Genomic DNA, 19,479 nt, shown 5'->3' on the forward strand with positions numbered 1-19,479 from the left:
AAAAGAAGAAGAAGAAGAAGAGTTTGGATTTATATCCCCCCTTTCTCTCCTGCAGGAGACTCAAAGGGGCTTACAATCTCCTTGCCCTTCCCCCCTCACAACAAACACCCTGTGAGGTGGGTGGGGCTGAGAGAGCTCCGAGAAGCTGTGACTAGCCCAAGGTCACCCAGCTGGCGTGTGTGGGAGTGCACAGGCTAATCTGAATTCCCCAGATAAGCCTCCACAGCTCAGGCGGCAGAGCTGGGAATCAAACCCCGTTCCTCCAGATTAGATACACGAGCTCTTAACCTCCTACGCCACTGCTGCAATGGAATCTTTTTTTTTTAAAGCAATGGAATCTTTTTTTTAAAGGATAGATGCCACATATTGAGTGCTAGTATGACTTCGTGGTTAGTGTCAAACTAGGAATCAGGAAGACTCAGGTTCAAATCCCCACTCTGCCAAGAAAATTTGCTGTGTTAGAGGCCAGTCATTCTATTTCAACCTAGTCCAGATGGCAGGGTTGTTGTGAGGTTTAAAAATAGGGAGGAAGGACCATTTACACAGCTTTCAGCTCCTGAGCAGAGGGCCAGGATAAAATTTAAACAAACAGACATGTAAACAGGAGCATTCTTGGCTTTAGGGAATATATGACCTCTGTTAAATAATAGGCAGTCAACTGAGAATACCTTTTTAAGCCTGTGGGAACCTTTTGAATTCTGCTACAGGGTGATGGGTGTGACCACAAAAATGGCGGCCACAGGAAGGAGAGCCACCCACAAAATGCCAGGAGTGAGGTTATGCACAGGTCTAATGATAACATTTCAATGTTTCAGACATACGTTCTGTTTAGCTCAGGGGTCGGGAACCTGCGGCTCGCGAGCCGCAAACGGCTCTTTAGAGCCTGTGGTGCGGCTCCACGCCCCTTCCTGGGCAGCGTGGGATTCCGCCCCCTTCCCCCGCGCAGAGACTGCCGCCGTGCCGCCGTCCCGACGGGGAGAAGAAAGCGCCCTCCGCGCGCGCCGCGCCACCCCCCCCCCCCCCGTAGAGAAGAAAGCTCAGCGCCACCGCCCCAAGAGAAAAAAGCGGCCTCTGTGCTGCCGCCCCCAGGGAGCGGCCTCAGCGCCACCGCAGAGAAAAAAGCGGCCTGCGCTGCCCGCTCTCGGGGAAGAAGTGGCCTCGAGCCACCGCCGCCCCAGCCAGCTACCAAAGTTGCGTTAGCCCAAAAATCCCCGAAACAGCTCGAAGCCCTGGAGTTGGCAACGCAGGGGATTTTTTTGACAGGTCGAAGGAGGGGGAAGGAGCCGCAACAGCGGTGAAAGTGAAACCAGCCGAAGCAGCAACAGAAGCAGCAGAGTCGAAACAACAGCCTCCGCTGCCTCCCCCCCCAGAGAAAAAAGCGGCCTCCGCGCCTCCGTCCGCCCCCCCACAGAGGGGGGGGGGGAGAGAAGGAAGTGGAATCCCCCCCCCCCCAGGGTGCGGCTCCATGAATTTTCTTTTCCGGGGAAAATGGGCCCAAATGGCTCTTTGAGTCTAAAAGGTTCCCGACCCCTGGTTTAGCTGAATGCCTTTAAGACAATCAGATCTCCAGTGGCCAATCAGAAGTTTTGATGGCAAAAGTCCCAGAAAGCTCAGCCTGCTTTCTAAAAACAGTTGGTGGGAGCCAGGAAAAGTGTTGGATGACACCATGCTGGGGCTTCCTGATTCAACAGGTTAGATGACCAGTCTGACAATTCTAACTCAATTTGCTCTTATTGTATAGCCCAGGGGTCGGCAACCTTTAGCACCCAAAGAGCACTTGTGACGCGGTGAGCACACCTCCTTCCCCGTCCACTCCTTCCTTCCTTCCTCCCTCCTCTCCTCTCCTTCCCAGGCGCCAGATGAGGGAAGGAGGGGAAAGAACACCGGAGGGAGGGAGGAAGGGAGGAAGGAAGGAGGCGCGCTCGCCTCGTCCCAAGTGCAACTTGCCGTCGTTGGCATCGCCACTGCAGAGCTGCAGTACGAGGACGAAAGAGCCGCATGCGGCTCCAGAACCAAGGGTTGCTGCCCCCTGGTATAGCCCATCTAGAGTGGTCTCTGCATAAAAACACAAGATAATCCACCAAGAGAGAAGCAAGCAGAAGAACAGGGCCTTGAAGTTATCTGTCGACACCCTTATTCATCATAAACAACTTGGGCCAACGTAGGCTCCTCCTCCTTTTCTGCATCGTCCTCAGCCTGCTGATGGCTCACCCTGTAGTTTGTAGAAATAGGAGGTGGGGCTGTGAAGCCCTCAGGAATCCACTGCCTATTCATGTGGATGAATGACAGAACCTCAGCAGTGTTAACAGAGAGGCGAGACAGATTTGCGCTCATGTCAGGTACTGCGGCACTGAACAGCATCTTAGAACAGATGCTGGTGGGAGTGCACGAGGTGTAGCGGACAGCCACGAGGAAGAGAGAGGGCCAGGTGTGCCGCTTCTGCTGCCAGTACATTAAGGGGTCTGTGTTGGCCCCAATGTGGCCAACATAATCCCTCACGTAGGCCCCCACCTCCTCTCTTGCCACCAGCGCAGCATCTGGTGGGGAACCAGAACCAGGGTTTGGAGTGTTTGTCAAGCCAAGTCTCATGCACCATTTCGTCCAGATACCACTGCTCTCGGGGGACGATCGTGAAGAGGTGCTGCCAGTTGGGGGCAGAAGAGACAGCGGTTCTTCTTCAAATGCTGGGGGTCCCTCAGCTACACTGGTGGATTTGTCCAGAGGCAGGTTTTTTAGACACACCTCAGTCGTTGTCAGCTGGATTACGTGCTCCTTCACAGCCTCAATTTGCCAGTCTGGATCTCCCAGCAAGAACTTGGACAAGGAGTCCTTGAAACGAGGGTCTAGGAAACTTGCCACTTGATAAAGTATATTTCCCTTAATCTCTGTTAACTGTCTACTGTCTTTCATGGCCTGCAGTAAATCAGATGCCAGACGGGCAGCTGCCGTGCCGTCATCACCCTGTTCACGAGCCTGATCCAAGAAGTCCTCCACGTACCCTTCAATGACGCGGAGTAAGGGTAGGACGTGTCCCAGAGTTGCACTATCTCTGTGGAGAATGACACTGGTGGCCTCCTTAAAGACTTCCAGCAGCTGTACCACATCCTGCATCAGCCTCCAGTCCCTGAATGTCAGGCAGAGCTCCCTCTTCTCAATCAGGTAATCGTCAATGGCTCGCTGGTGAGTGCACAGTTGCTCCAACATCGCAAGGGTGGCGTTCCATCCAACTGGATCCTTCTCGTCATGTTTCATCTGTTCCTGTGGGAGACCATGAAGGGCCTGTAGCTCTGCAAGACGGAGCCGGGCTTTGCGTGACTGTTGAAAATGGCGACTGACTTTCTGGGCCTTCCCTATTATCCTATCGATCTCTGTGCTGGCCTTTTCCAACACCCTCTCCACAACCAGATCCAAGCAGCGGGCAACACAAGGAATGGGGTGCAAATTGGAATTCCTCACTGCTTTTTCCACAGTGGCCCCGCCATCACAAGCTACACAGCCTGCTTCCCGGTTCAAGGGGTCCAGCCATTTGCTAACAACCACTTTCATCTTATGGGCAATACTGCTGGTGGTGAGACTTTCCTCAAAGCCACACACAGCCAGGGCGGCATGACGCCGGACCAGAACACCAACAGTATCCGAGACCCAGTGGGCCATTATTGTCATGTAGTCCTTTGTTCCATTGCTGGTCCAGATGCTCACAGTGAGATGTACAACTGGGTCTATGGATAGCTCGAGGTCACGCTGTATGGCGGTCTTGATTGCTGTTGACAAAGCTGGGACAGCACGAGTTGCAAAGTAGGTGTATCCGGGGACTCGCCAACCTGGTCGCAGGTGCTTCAGCATCCTCAGAAATGAAGGTTCCTCTACAGTAGAGTACGGCAGCATCCCTTCAGCCAAATACTCGGCCAGAAATTCATTGTACTGCAGAGCTACAGGGTCAAATGAAGAGAGGTACCTGTTTCTCTCCAGCGGCTCATCAACAGTCAGTTGTGACATTGTTGACTCCACCCTGGCAGGTTGTGGCAATGCCAGATCTTGTGTGTGTGTCATGTTCTGGGGGGCCTTCTCCATCGACATGCTTCCCAGAGACACCACCCCGTCTTTCTTTGGCGGCACAAGGAAAGGGTGGTGGATCTGCAGGTGCTTGTGCATAGCAGAGGTCCCAACCCTCCCACAGCCGCCCTCCTTGCCAAGTCGCACCCTCATTCGGCAACGGTTACACACAACCACGAATCTGTCTCGGTTATCAATGCTGAAGTGTTCCCACACATACGATGTGGTCTTGCGGCGCTTGGGCTGCAAGGAACTGGGCTCTGGTTCTGCGCTGCACACACCTGAAGTCGAGGCACGATTGCTTGCTGGGCATTCCTGCAAAGCGATGGTATGATAAGGAGCTACTGAGGGCAAACCCAGATCTGGGGCACTGGACTGAGAGGCAATGTCCTCAAGATGTTGTTCCATGCAGATGACTTCCTCTTTAATGTCACCCGTCTTCAGATCAACTACAAGTGGCTCAGAGTCAGGGAACTTCAGACACATCTGGGTGGTGATGTCTTTGGTCTTACTCACTGCCTCAGACAAAGCATGCTCCACAGGCACTGTGGCCTCCTCTGGGACATGATCTCTGGACCGCTGGTAGGTTCTTGGGACCATCTCTGGTACCATCATGGTAGCGGGGCCTGAGGCTGATTGGGTGAGACGCCTCATGTTTGAGACCCTGCAAACAAAATATGTAGAAGACAGTTACCCACTTGAAGGGCTGCTGTTTGTGTAAACAGAGTCTAAGATGCTGCAGCCAATCCAAATTCTATGTTCACAACACCAGTATTTTGTGACATAAAGAGTCAGCATGATACAGTGGTTGGAATGGGATCTGGGAAACTCAAGTTCAAATCCCGCCTCTGCCATGGAGCTTGCTGGGTGTCCTTGGGCTAGTCAGTCTACCCTACCCCACAGGGTTGTCGTGAGGATAAAAATGAGGAGAGAATGATGTAAGCTGCGTTGCATGCTCATTGAAAAGAAAAGCAGGATAGAAATAAAGTGAAATGATAAAAACAAATAAATGATGCAAATGTGTCCTATGGGCACATACTTTTCTATTTTGTATATTTTGTTCTTGCCAGGGGCTTGCAAAGTAGTGGCAAGAAATGCTTGGGTTTTGGCAGGAAAGTATATGCAGGGGAGGATATCCATGGGGGACAATAGAGAGGCAGAAGCATAGAGAGTCCCGATATCTCCAAACCCGACCTAGTGGTTAACAACCCTAGGAAGGAGAATAGTGAGCAAGGAAGCACAACATTGCAGAGTGTAAAAACAACCTCCAAACAAATACTTTAACATATTTAATAATAACAACAATTACAGTCAAGAGTCTTGCAGTACCTGGGAAGGCAACAGCTGGTGCATTCATGGGTCAGAGCCCTGCAGGTCAGTTGCAGGAAGCAGATTTCAGTGAGGTTCTGGAATTCTCTGCCTCATTAGTAGAACTGCAAGAACAAAAGCAGAATTTGGTGAACTGGCAAAACTTGCCTGGAGAGTGGACAGGGCACAGGCATATCAAGGTAGCATTTCCTGAAAACGTCATGTTGCTGGATTGAACGAAGTGATGGAAAATGCTACCAGAGAATCAATAAAGGGTTCTCTCAGTTCCGTGACGATGATTTTCATTTATAGTCTGCCTTTCTCAGTGGAATTCTAGGTACCCCCTAAGAATATGAGGATGAACTAAAGGATTTCTTGGGTTGGGTTACTGATTCTAAAAATTTCTCAGGATCCCTTTTATTTGTATCCCTGCTTGCTTTGTGCCCTGAAGAGAGGGAATCCTGTGAGGATAATCCTCCTGCTGCCCTGGTCTGAAGGAAGGAGGATGATTTGGGTACTGAAAATCTACTATTTTTCCCTCTCTGCCAAATGATTTGCCTCCTGGCCCCACAATTTCAGTTCTTGCTTTCTTGCAGCCTGTGTACATCCTTCCACCAATCTCTCCCTTTGGAAGGAGTTTTGATTTTAAATCTGTTTTTGTGTTCGTGGGGACAGAGGGGGTTCCTCATTTATTGCAACTTCAAAATTTTTAAAAAACCTATAACCTTATTAAAATCTTTGAGATCTCTCCCATTCAGCTCGGCAGCTGCAGTCACTGATCCACTGCAACTGCTCTTCAAAATGCCAACCGGAAGGAACTGTGGACAGCTCTTTGTTTGGTTCCTCATATGGAGGGGGAAGAATCCACTCTGATGCGTCTTGGCCCCTCTAGGAAGGGGAATCTGAGCAACTCCCTTGCTTTAACCCCTTAGCTGGCCCAAGGACTCGACCACAAAGAGGACTTTGCTTACAGCTTGCTGTACAATATCCTTTCTTTGTTTTTTGGTGAAGGTGCCAGGAATTCAAGAATAATTAATACAAATCTATATAGCACTTGAGAACTTCACATGTGTTATTCTGTCATGACCTTGTGTGTTAGTAGACCAGTATTATTCCTAAATTTGTCCCTGTGGCTTGTATGTACTTTTAGAGGGAAGAACTTAAGAACAAGCCCACTGGATCAGACCAGAGTCCATCTAGTCCAGCACTCTGCTACTCGCAGCAGCCCACCAGGTGCCTTTGGGAGCTCACATGCAGGATGTGAAAGCAATGGCCTTCTGCTGTTGCTGCTCCTGAGCACCTGATCTGCTAAGGCATTTGCAATCTCAGATCAAGGAGGATCAAGATTGGTAGCCATAGATTGACTTCTCCTCCATAAATCTGTCCAAGCCCTTTTTAAAGCTATCCAGGTTAGTGGCCATCACCACCTCCTGCGGCAGTGTAACCTCAGCTTGTGGGTTCTGTGGGGCAGTACTTGGAAGGAGTTGCAAAGAACCAAATTTAAACAAAACAGTTTACTTTACTTAACAAATAACACTTTTAAAACATTTAACATTTACACTTTGCAGTCCTGTTAAGTTTGCATTTTCAAGTCCTTATTTACAGTCTACTGATATTGCCAAGTCCAATTCTTCTTTGCTGGTGGTTGGTTTTGAAGACTTCTGAGGCTTGGTGAATGGGCTTCAAGATGATGAAGGTTCTGCAAACTCTCACCATTTACATACACAAAACCCTTAAACAAGGTGTTGGGGCTTAATAAAATCAATCAAGGTCAGCCTGGTAGTCTCCTTCCTCCAACCTCATGGGTTCTGCAGCATTCTTCATTCCAGACTCCACCTTTCTGGGTCATCCCACATTCAATGACACAGAGATTTTGCTTGCATATTCCAAACACTCAAATCACACACGCTATAGCGTGAAGAAGTGTTTCCTTTTATTAGTCCTAATTCTTCCCCCCAGCATTTTCAATGAATGCCCCCTGGTTCTAGTATTGTGAGAAAGAGAGAAAAATTTCTCTCTGTCCACATTTTCTACCCCATGCATAATTTTATAGACTTCAATCATATCCCCCCTCAGACTTCTCCTCTCCAAACTAAAGAGTCCCAAACGCTGCAGCCTCTCCTCATAGGGAAGGTGCTCCAGTCCCTCAATCATCCTCGTTGCCCTTCTCTGCACTTTTTCTATCTCTTTGATATCCTTTTTGAGATGTGGCGACCAGAACTGGACACAGTACTCCAAGTGCGGTCGCACCACTGCTTTATATAAGGGCATGACAGGGTAGCAGTAGAACAGCTAGATTCAAGTTCAGAAGCACCTGAGAGACCAGCAAGGATATCTGAAGAAGGCATGTGTAGGAGCATCCCCAGACTTCAAGGGTGCTCTGAGGACATAAGGCACTTCTGATAAGCAATTTAATTAGCCTTTTTCTCCACTTCAAGAGATAAGGGAATAAGTAGCTTGGGTTATTGTTTTATGGACTTGGAGAGGAAATGTACTGTGTCAGCTGAGTGGGAATGTTGCCCTAGGCCTCGTTACCATAGCCAAATCTCATCCTTGAAGCCCCTTTTCTCCTCTTCAATTCAGGCAATTGTCTGAAGATGGCGTCACCTGTCTTTTCATGTAAAAGGTTGTGCCAAAGTGGTGTAACACTTGATGTAAATGTGATTGGCATATGTTTTCCTATAGATCCTCTGAACTCTGATTTTAACATTGCTTCTACCTTCAGCCAGATGCCTATTTCGACTGCAGTGTGAAATAGTTTGTTTTACCTCTCCCTCTTTTGGTGTCTGACTGATTGGATTGCATGTGGCACCAGAGTTACAAGCCTGGACTTCCAAAATGAGAGAACAGGACCAATATGAATGTAAACAAAACACAAGAGAAACAACCAATACAACTATACTAAAATCCTGATCTTTTCCCAATCTGCCAGAGTCCTCTCAGTCAGAGCAGCTGGCTGAATCTTAACTAACTGACCCCAATCTCCCTCTGACTGGTGGAGAGCCGTCTGTGGAAAGATTCCAAGTGTCACCTACCTGACCTCCATTACCAGAGCAATTGCTGAACAGATCCAGATCACAGCCAGTGCATCAAAGTCAATGGAGAAAAGGGATTTGGGATGTTGTAAATCCATCACACCTTAGTGTATCCTGAATGTACTGCAGATGTACTTCAAACTCTTCCAAATATACCAAGATGGAAAAACCAGCAGGAGAAACAGGTGACGGCAGGTAAGGTCTCCAGTCCTTTACCTATGACTTCAAGGTTGCCTTCTTCCAGGTGGTGACTGAGATTATAATTTTCCCAGAATTATCATTGACCTCCAGACTACCGAGATCAGTCCCCTGGTGGACGTAGCTCCTGTGGGAGGTGGAGTTAGGGTTACCAGGTCTGGGTTGGGAAATAACAGGAGATTATGGGGGTGGAGAAGGGTGGAGTTTGGGAAGGGGAGATTTCAGCAGGTCATAATGCTATCGAGTCCACCCTCCAAATCAGCCATTTTCTCCAGGGGAACTAATTTCTGAAAATCAAGTCTAATAGCAGGAAATCTCCAGAAGATCACCTGGAGGTTAGCAACCCTACATCATACCCCAGTTAGTTTCCCCCCCCCTTCCCCAAATCCTGCCCTCCCCAGGCTCCATTCTCATATCTCCAGGAATTTAGAGTTGGCAACCCTAGACTTCGGAGTCCTTTTTCACGCAGTTCTTTCCAGCAGCAAGGCTACAGTGGTATGATATACCAGTTGGGAGTGCAGAGGGAAGCCCAGCCCTGCTTGCTGGATTCTGGAGAAACTGCTCGCGGCCTAGGCTGGTTTGTCTGCTCTGGGTTGGGAAATACCTGGAGATTTTGGAGGGGGAGTCTGAAGAAAGTAAGTTTTGGGGAGGGAAGGGATTTCTATTGGCTGTAGTGTAATGGCATAAAGTCCACCTTCAAGAGCAACCATTTTCTCCCCCTTCCGCACACGCAAAATAATGCGTTTTCAAACCACTTTCACAACGGTTTGCAAGTGGACTTTGCAATTCCGCACAGCTTCAAAGAGGACTGAAAGCAGTTTAAAAGTGCATTATTCTGCATGTGCGGAATGAGCCCAGGAGAACTAACCTCTGTCACCTGGAGAGCAGTTGTAATACAGGGAGATAAACTACTGGCAGTTTTAAATGGCTAATTTTAACTTGTGGTTTTAATGTATTTTATTGTTATTTATATTGGAAGCCACCTTGAGTTCCTCTAAGGTAGAAAGGTGAAAAGCAGCCTTCCAGAGGTGGCCAACTTGACTGGGCTACGACAGCAAAGAGGCAGTCCGCAAAACCCCCTACTTGGTTTGAGCCAAGTAAGGGACTGTGTTGTAAGGAAGTTACACAGGAACCATGCAGCACCTTGGAGGGTTAAATAGACAAAGCTCAGCTCCTAGAAAGGCCAGAGACAACTGTCAGAAAAGGAGGGGTGGAGCGATGCAAATTATGATGTCTCTTCCTGTTGTGCCACTGGGCGGAGCTCCACACTGGGTTCCCCCAGGAGCCCCAGCAGTTATTGCAATAGTAGCTGAGAAGAAGGAAAAATTCTGGTCCGGCTGCAGATCTGGAAGGAGAGGTGAGGGGAATACATGAAAAGGAAGTATTTCCTTGGGATGAGCTCACTCGAGGGTAGGGTCTGGTGATCTGTTTGCTTTCCGTTTCTTCGCTATGACATGACAGATGGGCAGCATTAAAGACTAGTCCACCTGGAAGGGGATACTCATTTATGGTATTATTTGTAGTACCAAAGAGACAAGAATAGAGGTGTGGGTGGATTGCAAAGTAGAAGGCTTTTATTTTGAAAAGCTGACGTTTTTATCTGCCTAAATGCATTCCTCAGAACTCAGTGCCTGAAACTCCTTTTCTCCTGGCTTTTTAAATAGAGGAAAAGATGGTTGTGGTGGGTTTTCCAGGCTGTGTGGCTGTGGTCTTGTAGATCTTGTTCCTAACATTTCGCCTGCAACTGTGGCTGGCATCTTCAGAGGTGTATCACAGAGAAAAGTTTGTTTCACACTGTGTCTAGTGAGAAGGGAAAGTTTAGTGGGGTATATTGTCCATGTCACCAGGTGGGGAACTTGCTATGCAAAAGTTTGGGTTGAGTGCATTGTATTGCAGGTGGGGTTATCAGTCCATTTTTAAAGTACTGGTAGCCAGTAGAGGAAAAGATGTTTATTAGCCACCAGATATGCAAGCTCTACAAAGATTGAGCATTGTGGGTTTTCTGGATTGTGTAGCCAAGGTTTGGTAGTTTTAGTTCCTAATGTTTTGTCCACATCTGTGGCTGTCATCTTTAAAGGCATGTGACACTAGGAATTCTAGGGTTACTACACAGAGGCAGGCAATGGCAAAACCACTTCTGTTCATCCATTGCCTTGAAAACCCTTTGATGCAGTAAATAGTGAGCACTACCTTATAGAACTCTTAAGTTGGGGGGAAGGCTGAATAGGCACTAGGACCACAGTGGAGCATTCAGCTAAGAAGTTCCAGGAAGAAGCCAGGAAGAAGTGGTGGACTGATTTACTATCAAGCTCTCTACCCTAAACAGGCTATAGTTACTAATTGTTGCCCTCAAGAAGTACCATCAAGTTGCAGCCAATTTATGGTGACCCCTTCAGGGTTTTCAATGCAAGAGATGACTCTCCATTGCTTGCCTCTGCATAATGACTCTAGACTTTCTTGGTGGCATCCCATCCAAATACTAACCAGGGCTGCCCCTGCTTAGCTTCCAAGACAAGATTGGGCCATTCATTCAACAGGGGAAAATGTAAGGAAGGAAAAACGAAATGCATAGATAAAAGATGGGTGACACCTGGCTGGATAACAGTACATGTGAAAGGGGTCTGGGTGTCTTAGTAGACCACAAGCTGAACATGTGTCAACAGTGTGATATGGTAGCTAAGAAAACCAATACAATTCTGGGCTGCATCAATAGGAGTATAAAATCTAGATCAATGGAAGTAATCGTGCACTCTATTTGGTGTTGGTCAGACCTCACATGGAATACTGTGACCGATTCTGGGCACCATAGTTCAAGAAGGATATTGACAAGCTGGAGCATATCCAGAGGACAGCAATCAAAATGGTATAAGGTCTGGAATTTATGCCCTACTAGCGGGGCCCGGCCACGCGTTGCTGTGGCAATTGTCCTTCTCATCACAGTCCGCAACCCACACAGATGTCCATGCAGGTCCAATGATCCGCAGCATAGCCTTTTGGGATGGTCAAATGGAATCCCTCTTTTCAATTCACATTGTTATATGGTGGTGTCTTGTTTTTTTAGTATAAGGTAACCTTTTCCATTCCACAACGGAACTGTCCAGACTGTGAATCCCGCTGTCCATGAGGCTGGTTGACATGCACAGGCCTGGCTTGGGGAAGGCAGAACTGGGACAAGCAGGCTATCCCAGTCAGGCAACAGAGGCAGGATGGTGAGGTGCTTAGATCGAGGCCAGCTCCCTGGGTTCGTAAAGGGCCACATGCAAAAGAAGCAGAGCCAGTAGTGTTGGTTTGCCCCCACCCCACGGATTTTCTTAGAAGAAAAAGGAAAACTCCAGCTCGCTTTTAGTAAAAGAGGTGTGTGAGGTTGAGCTGGATGTGTATGAGAGTATGTGTATTGTGTGGTAGCAGTGGGTGAGGCACAGAGAGTGAAAGTTACCTGCGTGTGAGGGGGGGGAACCCCACCTGACGTCTCACACAGCAAAGTGTGTATGTGTTTCACTTCCACTTGTATTACCTACCAGTATTACCTGTTTACTGTTTTCTCTGTTCATCTCTGGCCATCTGCGCAAACATTGTAAGGGCATACCAACCCCTCAAGCTCAGACATGCTGCATGAACATTCTAAGGGTGACAATTAAACACAACCAGCTTCATGGCCTGGTGCACCAGGAAAAAGACATTTGAATTGAATTTCAGCAATATGAATATCCGAAAACCTGCCCGAATTGGAAAGGCATGTTGAGTGAAAATTTGAAAGCAATCTGTCCAGTGGTTTTGGAGTTAGAGCACGACTCACAAACAGATGGTTTGCTTTTTATATATATAGATTAGGAGGAGACTTAGGGAACTAAGTATGTTTAGTTTGGAGAAGAGAAGATTAAGGGGTGACATGATAGCCACGTTTAAAAATTTAAAGGATATCATGTTGAATATGGAGCAAGCTTCTTTGTCTCTGGACTCCTCCACACCAAAATCATATCACCCTTGCCTTTTTGCATGTAGCAGTTCATGTGCTGGACCAGGATTTAGGAGACACCCCCCCTTCCCACTCTGCCATGGAAGCTTGCCAGGCAACCCTGAGACACACACAATACATAGCCAGACAACACAACACTGCCTTGTATCCTCACCAAATTCTCTCCCCCACCACTCCTTTTTCCAGGTCCTGCAACTGTTTTCTTTCATCAGCAAAAACCAAAATTCTGTTTGATTCTTATCAGACAATAGGTCTCACTTCCACCTCATGTTTCTCTTGGGTGCTAGAATGTTGGTGTCCCTTGTATGACATCACAGCAGCCCATCCAATGAGAGTGGAGGTCTTTTTTCTGTCAATAGGAAGCTAACAGATGGCTTGTTTCTCTGTAACACCTATTAATGTGAAGTTAATTCAAACTGGTCTGGTTTTTTAGGAGTCTAATCAAGTCACACTGCACCCAAAGCACCTTTTAAAGCGGCTACCTGGACGCAGATCCCATGGACAGAAGCCATGCAGGAGCAACATGAGAATTCCTCTGGGTTCTCAATCCAGGCTCAAAGAGGTACACACAGGAATGCACTGGGCCAAAGTAGGATGGGGGTAGAGAGAAAAGTTTTTTGTTTTATTCTTGTGTGACAGAATGTTGGGTTGGGAATGGAGACCCGAATTTGAATCCTCCCTTGCCCTGGGTCAGTCATCTTCTCTCAAGCCTAGCCTATCTGACAGGATTCTTATGAGAATAAAAAATGTGAGCCAAGTACATACTCCATGCATGTGTAAAGTGTTTGTTTGGGAGGAGGAGGGAACAGTCTTCTCCTGTTAGCTCTCCTACAGCCCAGCCTTTGACAACTGAAGTGAGCTTGGTGAAGACAAACTGTTGGGAGTTTTGCTTCCTGTGAGGGCAGAAAGGTGAGGTATCAATTTTGTAAAATAAAATTAAATAAATAGAATTGATGAAAATCCTTTTGTCTAAAGCAGGGGTAGGGAACCTGCGGCTCTCCAGATGTTCAGGAACTACAATTCCCATCAGCCCCTACCAGCATGGCCAATTGGCCATGCTGACAGAGGCTGATGGGAATTGTAGTTCCTGAACATCTGGAGAGCCGCAGGTTCCCTACCCCTGGTCTAAAGCTTCCAGAGCTCCCTCACAGCCAAGGTCATGAGTAATAGACTCAAGTTTGCCAGATAATGACTCCCAGAGACCTCTCATCATTCCAGGTTTAGTGGTTAAGAACAGGTGGACTCTGAAGAACTGGGTTTGTTTCCCCACTCCTCCACATGAGCAGCAAACCCTAATCTGGTGAACAGGGTTTGTTTCCCTGCTTCTACACATGAAGCCTTCTGGGTGACCGTGGACTAGTCACAGTTCTCTCAGAACTCTCCTAGCCCCACCTACTTCACAAGATGTCTGTTGTGGGGAGAGGAAGGAAACGGAGCTTGTAAGCCACTTTGAGACTCCTTGCGAAAAGCAGGGTATAAATTCAAACTCTTCTTGTCAAATTTAATGGTTTTGAAGCCATGATTTTATTATGGATGTTTCAATTTGTTGACCACTTTGGTGGCCCTTGTGAGGGCAGACAGGTGGCATATCAATTTTGTAAAATAAATTGAATATATTAAAATCAATTTATCTAAAGCCTCCAGAGCTCCCTTGCACCCAGGGCCATGAGTAATCGACTTAAGTTTGCCAAACAATAACTCCCAGAGCCCACTCATAATTCCAGGTTGGGAAATTCCTAGAGATCTTGGAATCTAGAGAGGGCAGGATTTGGGAAGGGGACCTCAGCCCTCTCCAAAGCTGCTGTTTTCTCCATGAGAACTGATTTCCATAGTCTGGAGGTGTATTTCCTGGAGAGCCCCATGCCTCACCTATGAGATTAGCAACCCTGTTTCTTTACAACGCAGCCTTTCCTCAGTAATTCAATGATTAGCCACTGCTAAACCCTTGTCATATTATCCTGGGCCAGCCCACCATTCAGAGATAGCTCAATCACCCTACCATAAATTATTCTACTGCCCCCTGTCATTTCACCTAGCATGGACATATTTTGACTTCTACTCCCAACCAAAATGGCCATCTGTCTGCACTCAAAGCGACTTAACACATCCTTCCCTCTTTCACTCTATCCAAACAACAACAGCCCTGTGATGTAGGCTAGGCTGAGGGTGTGTGACTGGCCCAGGGTCAACCAGCAAGTTCCCATGGAAGACCGAGAATTCAAACGTAGTTTTCCCAGGTCCTAATCTGACAGTCTAAGCCAGGGGTAGGGAACCTGCGGCTCTCCAGATGTTCAGGAACTACAATTCCCATCAGCCCCTACCAGCATGGCCAATTGGCCATGCTGACAGAGGCTGATGGGAATTGTAGTTCCTGAACATCTGGAGAGCCGCAGGTTCCCTACCCCTGGTCTAAGCGCTATACCGGGGTAGGGAACCTGCGGCTCTCCAGATGTTCAGGAACTACAATTCCCATCAGCCTCTGTCAGCATGGCCAATTGGCCATGCTGGTAGGGGCTGATGGGAATTGTAGTTCCTGAACATCTGGAGAGCCGCAGGTTCCCTACCCCTGCGCTATACCAAACTGACTCTCACTGGCCAAGTAGGAACTTGAATGCAGGTATCTGCTGTCTAAGCTTCCCCTCCAGCCAGCCTTCCAGTTGCAGAAAAGTAACATTTTTCAGTTGTGGAAACAGCACATGAGCTCTTTCTGAAGAAAAATAAATTCAATTAATCCTCTAGCACTTCTCACGCACATTTATTCTGAAACTTGGTGTATGGATTCTGTGTAGGATAAGTGAACTTGTTGTATTTATAAATTGGGAATGGTGGACTGGATTCGTCTCTTTCAATGGAGACCCAGGTGGCCTATATAACCCAGACTGCGTTTTTCCATCTTCGTCAGGCCCAGCAGTTGGCTCCCTTCCTCTCCCATGCGGAACTAGCCACTGTGATCCATGCAACGGTCACCTCCAGGCTAGACTATTGTAACTCGCTCTACACGGGCCTTCCCTTACGTCTGATCCGGAAGTTATAACTGGTCCAACATGTGGCGGCTTGCCTACGTACAGGGGGCGCCTTTTGAGATCACATTCAGCCTGTGCTGCGCTGCCTGCATTGGCTTCCAGTTGAATTCCAAATCATCTTCAAGGTGTGGGACCTTACACAGCCTGGGACCTTCGTACCTTCGGGACCGCATTACCTCATATGTCCCTACTCGGCCTCTGCATTCGGCAGAGGCCAATCTACTGGAAGTCCCTGGCCCCTTGATGATGCGACTGGCCTCCACTCGGACCAGGGCCTTTACGGCTCTGGCCCCGACCTGGTGGAACACTCTCCCTCCAGCTGTCCAGGCCCTGCGGGATCTTGGCGATTTCCACAGGGCCTGTAAGACTGAGTAGTTCCACCGGGCCTTTGGTGAGACCAATTGCCAAATTGTGCCCCCCTCTGTTCTTCTGTGAGGGCCCCTTTACATCTTTGGGACCCACCGTGTCCCCCTCTTCCCTCGTTAGGAGGATTTTTTAAGTAAGGGTTTTTGCGGGACACCAATTTAATGTAGCAATCGCTGTTTTAAAATTAAATTAATATTTTAGAGTTTATGGGGCTGAGTTTTTCATGTTAGGTATTATTTATTGGTTGTTATTTACTCACCCCTCTTGTTATTGTATTTTATGTTATTGTATTTTACCGCCCAGAGCCCTCTGGGGATGGGGCAGTATACCAAATTGAATGAATGAATAAATGAATAAATAAATTAGTGGCTTATATCAGAAGATAAAGAGTTTTCCATTTCTTCTGGCATTACATTGTTGACCCTCATTCTTGCTTGTTTAAAATTGCTGGTTTTATATTTATACTAGCAATAAAGGTCATTGTGCGAAAAAATACAAGACTCTAGAAAACTGCTGCTGGTCATATTGTTCAGGAAATACTGAAATGCAACATTTAAAATATTTTGCAGGATGTCAATCCTCCCAGGACAGCAGGCATGGACTGACTTCCACTTGCGTACCTGCACAGCTCTTTTAAAAATGAGTTGTTGCTAATATGGTTTGCCTTAGTTGTAAACAGCAGTGGTCAGTGGGCCTCCAGTCAGTGTGGCTGGCTCCCTCTGCTCACATGTCCATGCAGCTCTTTAAAAAGTGAGTCATTGCCAATGCACCTTGCCTTTTATATAGATAAGATGTGCTGTTTTTACAGCTGAATTTACTCTCCTTTTGACTGTTTGTTGTCTTGAGGGTACTAATTGGGTGGAAAGGTGGAATATAAGTGTTTTGAATAAAATGTTTGAGAGAAAACTTGGCCAGAATTCCTTTCCCAGACATGCTAGATTTCTATAGGCAGAGTTTGAAGTAGGGGGTGGGGGTAACCGGGGAAATCCCCCATCTGTAATCTGAACTGGTACAGCCCAGGAAGGCTTCTGTTGGGAGTTCTTTCAGTGTGTTTGAATCAGTCTCAAGAGCACAAGGAAAAAGAAAAATTTGTGGAAAGTGTCATCAAGTTGCAGCCAACTTATGGTGACCCCATCATGGGGCTTTCAAGGCATGAGATGGTCAGGAATGGTTTGCCATTGGCTGACTCAAGTAACCTCAGTGTACCAACTTCCATGATGATCTCCTAGCCAAATACTGACCAGGCCCAACCCTTCTTAGCTTCTGAGATTTGATGAGATCAGACTAGCCTGGGCCACATAAGTCAGGGCAAGCAGACTTATTGCAAACGTAACTGTCTATTCTGTTTTGTCAGGTGATGAGGGACAAGATTTCCCCACAGACCTTTCCAAGGAATCAGATCATTCTGAGGAACTGGATCATCTGCGAGATGATGAGAGCGCTTCCAGATATTGCGCAAAGGAAGCCATCTTTAATTTTCACCAGAGGCCAGAGATGTTCTATGAAAGCCAATCATTAGAGGAGGTGGGAAATTCTACTCCTTGCTGGGGAGGCTTGGACAACTGCAACGAATCTGCCGGCCAACACATAATCCCCACAACAGAGACTCGAGTAAAACGGATCAAGAACAGTAAAAGCCTCAACTGGAGGTCAGACTTTATGATCAGCCGGAGACTCCCTAAGAAACAGGATAAGCCCTACAAATGCTCTGAGTGTGGGAAAAGCTTCAGCGTGAGCTCAGACATTATCCGGCATCAGAGAATCCATACCGGAGAGAAGCCTTACAAATGCCTGACATGCGGGAAAGGGTTCAACCAAAATTCTCACCTTGTTGCGCATCAGAGGACCCACACAGGGGAGAAGCCCTATAAATGCTGGGAGTGTGGGAAAAGCTTCAGTCTGACTTCAGATTTTACCAGACATCAGAGAATCCACACAGGGGCAAGACCATATAAGTGCTCAGAGTGTGGGAAAGGTTTCATTCAGAAATCACATTACATTACACATACAAGGAACCATACTGGGGAAAATCCATATAAGTGTCCTGAGTGTGGTAGAGGGTTCACTTCTAGCACCCTTCTCATCCGGCACCAGAGAATCCACACAGGGGAGAAGCCATTCAAATGCTCCTATTGCGATAAAAGGTTCTGTGCCAGCTCGAACCTTGTCACCCACATGAGAACGCATACTGGTGAAAAGCCATTCAAGTGCTTGGAATGTGGGAAGAGTTTCAGTCAGAAATCTACCCTGATTGCGCATGAGAGAACACACACAGGCGAGAAGCCCTACAAATGTTGGTGCAGCAAAATGTTCTGCAAGAGCTCGGACCTCCTCGCCCATGAGAGAACCCACACAGGTGAGAAACCCTACATTTGCCCAAGCTGTGGCAAAAACTTCCGGATGAGTTCTCACCTGATAAGACACCAGCGAATTCACACAGGGGAGAAACCATATAAATGTTCGGAGTGTGGGCGGAGCTTCAGTGCTAGTTCCCACCTTATCAGACACCAGAAGATCCACTTAGGGGAAAACTGAAGAACGGCATTGTGGCTGCAAAAATCCCACAGCTGACATGAGAGGGGGTATAAGTTTGTACACTCCCTTGGACACTAGTTCCATCAGAACTAGTGGGACTTCTAATAAATGTGTTTTGGACAGCTTTCTCCTGCAATATGGGGCCAGCCTCCGTTATTGGGACTCTCAAACAAAAGTACTCACCCAAGGACAAAAGGTTAGGATTTTGCCCTCCTCTGTATAGTACTTACCAGCCTACCACCTGTACCTCGTGGCTTCTTCATCATTAAATGGGGATGGCCGTACTCTAACATGGTGTCAGCCCCCTCTGTACACCACTGAAATAGCACCCAAATCTGTCACCTTGATTCATGGTAAGGCCAGCTCTGTTCTTGTGCAAAAAAAATGTTGCCAAGTTGATTTATGGATTCCTATTTAGGAAGAGCCATAACTCAGTGGAAGAACATCTGCTTGGTATTCAGAAAGTCACAAAAGCCAGCGTGGTATAGTGGTTAGGAGCAGTGGACTCTACTCTGGAGAACTAGGTTTGATTCTTCACTCCACATGAGCGGCAGACTCTAATCTGGTGAACTGGATTTGTTTCCCTGTTCCTACACGTGAAACCTGCTAGGTGACCTTGGGCTAATCACAGTTCTCTCAGAACTCTTTAAGCCTCACCAATCTTACAGGGTGTCTGTTGTGGAGAAAAGAAGGGAAGGAGTTTGTAAGTTGCTTTGAGACTCCTTACAGGAGGGCATAAATCCAAACTCCTCCTCTTCTTCAAGTTCAATCCTCAGCATCTTCAGTTAAGAGAATCAGGTGGAAGGTGATGCAAAAGATCCCCACCTGAGTTAGGGTTGCCAGCATCCAGGTGAGTTAGGGTTGCCAGCATCCAGGTGTGACCTGGAAATCTCCCAGAATTTTTACTGATCTCCAGACTACAGCAATCAGTTTCCCTGGAGAAAATGGCTGCTTTCGAGGGTGGAATCTATGGCATTATACCCAA

At 47.4% G+C, this 19,479-nt stretch overlaps 2 protein-coding genes across 4 annotated transcripts; one reads left to right on the plus strand and one right to left on the minus strand.

Annotated features, from left to right (window-relative positions):
- Window positions 1-1,925: 1,925 nt before the first annotated feature.
- Window positions 1,926-6,174, minus strand: LOC125428574 (zinc finger BED domain-containing protein 6-like). The gene is made up of 3 exons (XM_048488923.1): window positions 6,087-6,174; window positions 5,383-5,486; window positions 1,926-4,717 (listed from the first exon to the last, which is right to left on the minus strand). The coding sequence occupies exon 3, from the start codon at window positions 4,705-4,707 to the stop codon at window positions 2,134-2,136; it is 2,574 nt and encodes an 857-aa protein (XP_048344880.1). The 5' UTR covers window positions 4,708-4,717; window positions 5,383-5,486; window positions 6,087-6,174; the 3' UTR covers window positions 1,926-2,133.
- Window positions 6,175-8,557: 2,383 nt separating this feature from the next.
- Window positions 8,558-18,784, plus strand: LOC125428782 (zinc finger protein 501-like). Of its 3 annotated transcripts, none has more exons than XM_048489425.1 (3): window positions 8,558-8,591; window positions 13,004-13,132; window positions 17,314-18,784. In XM_048489425.1, exons 2-3 carry the CDS (start codon window positions 13,081-13,083, stop codon window positions 18,492-18,494), a joined length of 1,233 nt encoding a protein of 410 aa, XP_048345382.1. In that variant the 5' UTR covers window positions 8,558-8,591; window positions 13,004-13,080; the 3' UTR covers window positions 18,495-18,784. The 3 variants fall into 3 exon arrangements, with proteins under 3 accessions (XP_048345382.1, XP_048345381.1, XP_048345383.1); XM_048489424.1 differs by lacking the exon at window positions 8,558-8,591 and adding an exon at window positions 9,847-9,951; XM_048489426.1 differs by lacking the exons at window positions 8,558-8,591; window positions 13,004-13,132 and adding an exon at window positions 9,861-9,951.
- The last annotated feature ends 695 nt before the right edge of the window (window positions 18,785-19,479 follow it).

This window comes from Sphaerodactylus townsendi, linkage group LG03 (genome assembly GCF_021028975.2).
Source record: "Sphaerodactylus townsendi isolate TG3544 linkage group LG03, MPM_Stown_v2.3, whole genome shotgun sequence".
In the NCBI taxonomy this organism is placed as follows: Eukaryota; Metazoa; Chordata; class Lepidosauria; order Squamata; family Sphaerodactylidae; genus Sphaerodactylus; species Sphaerodactylus townsendi.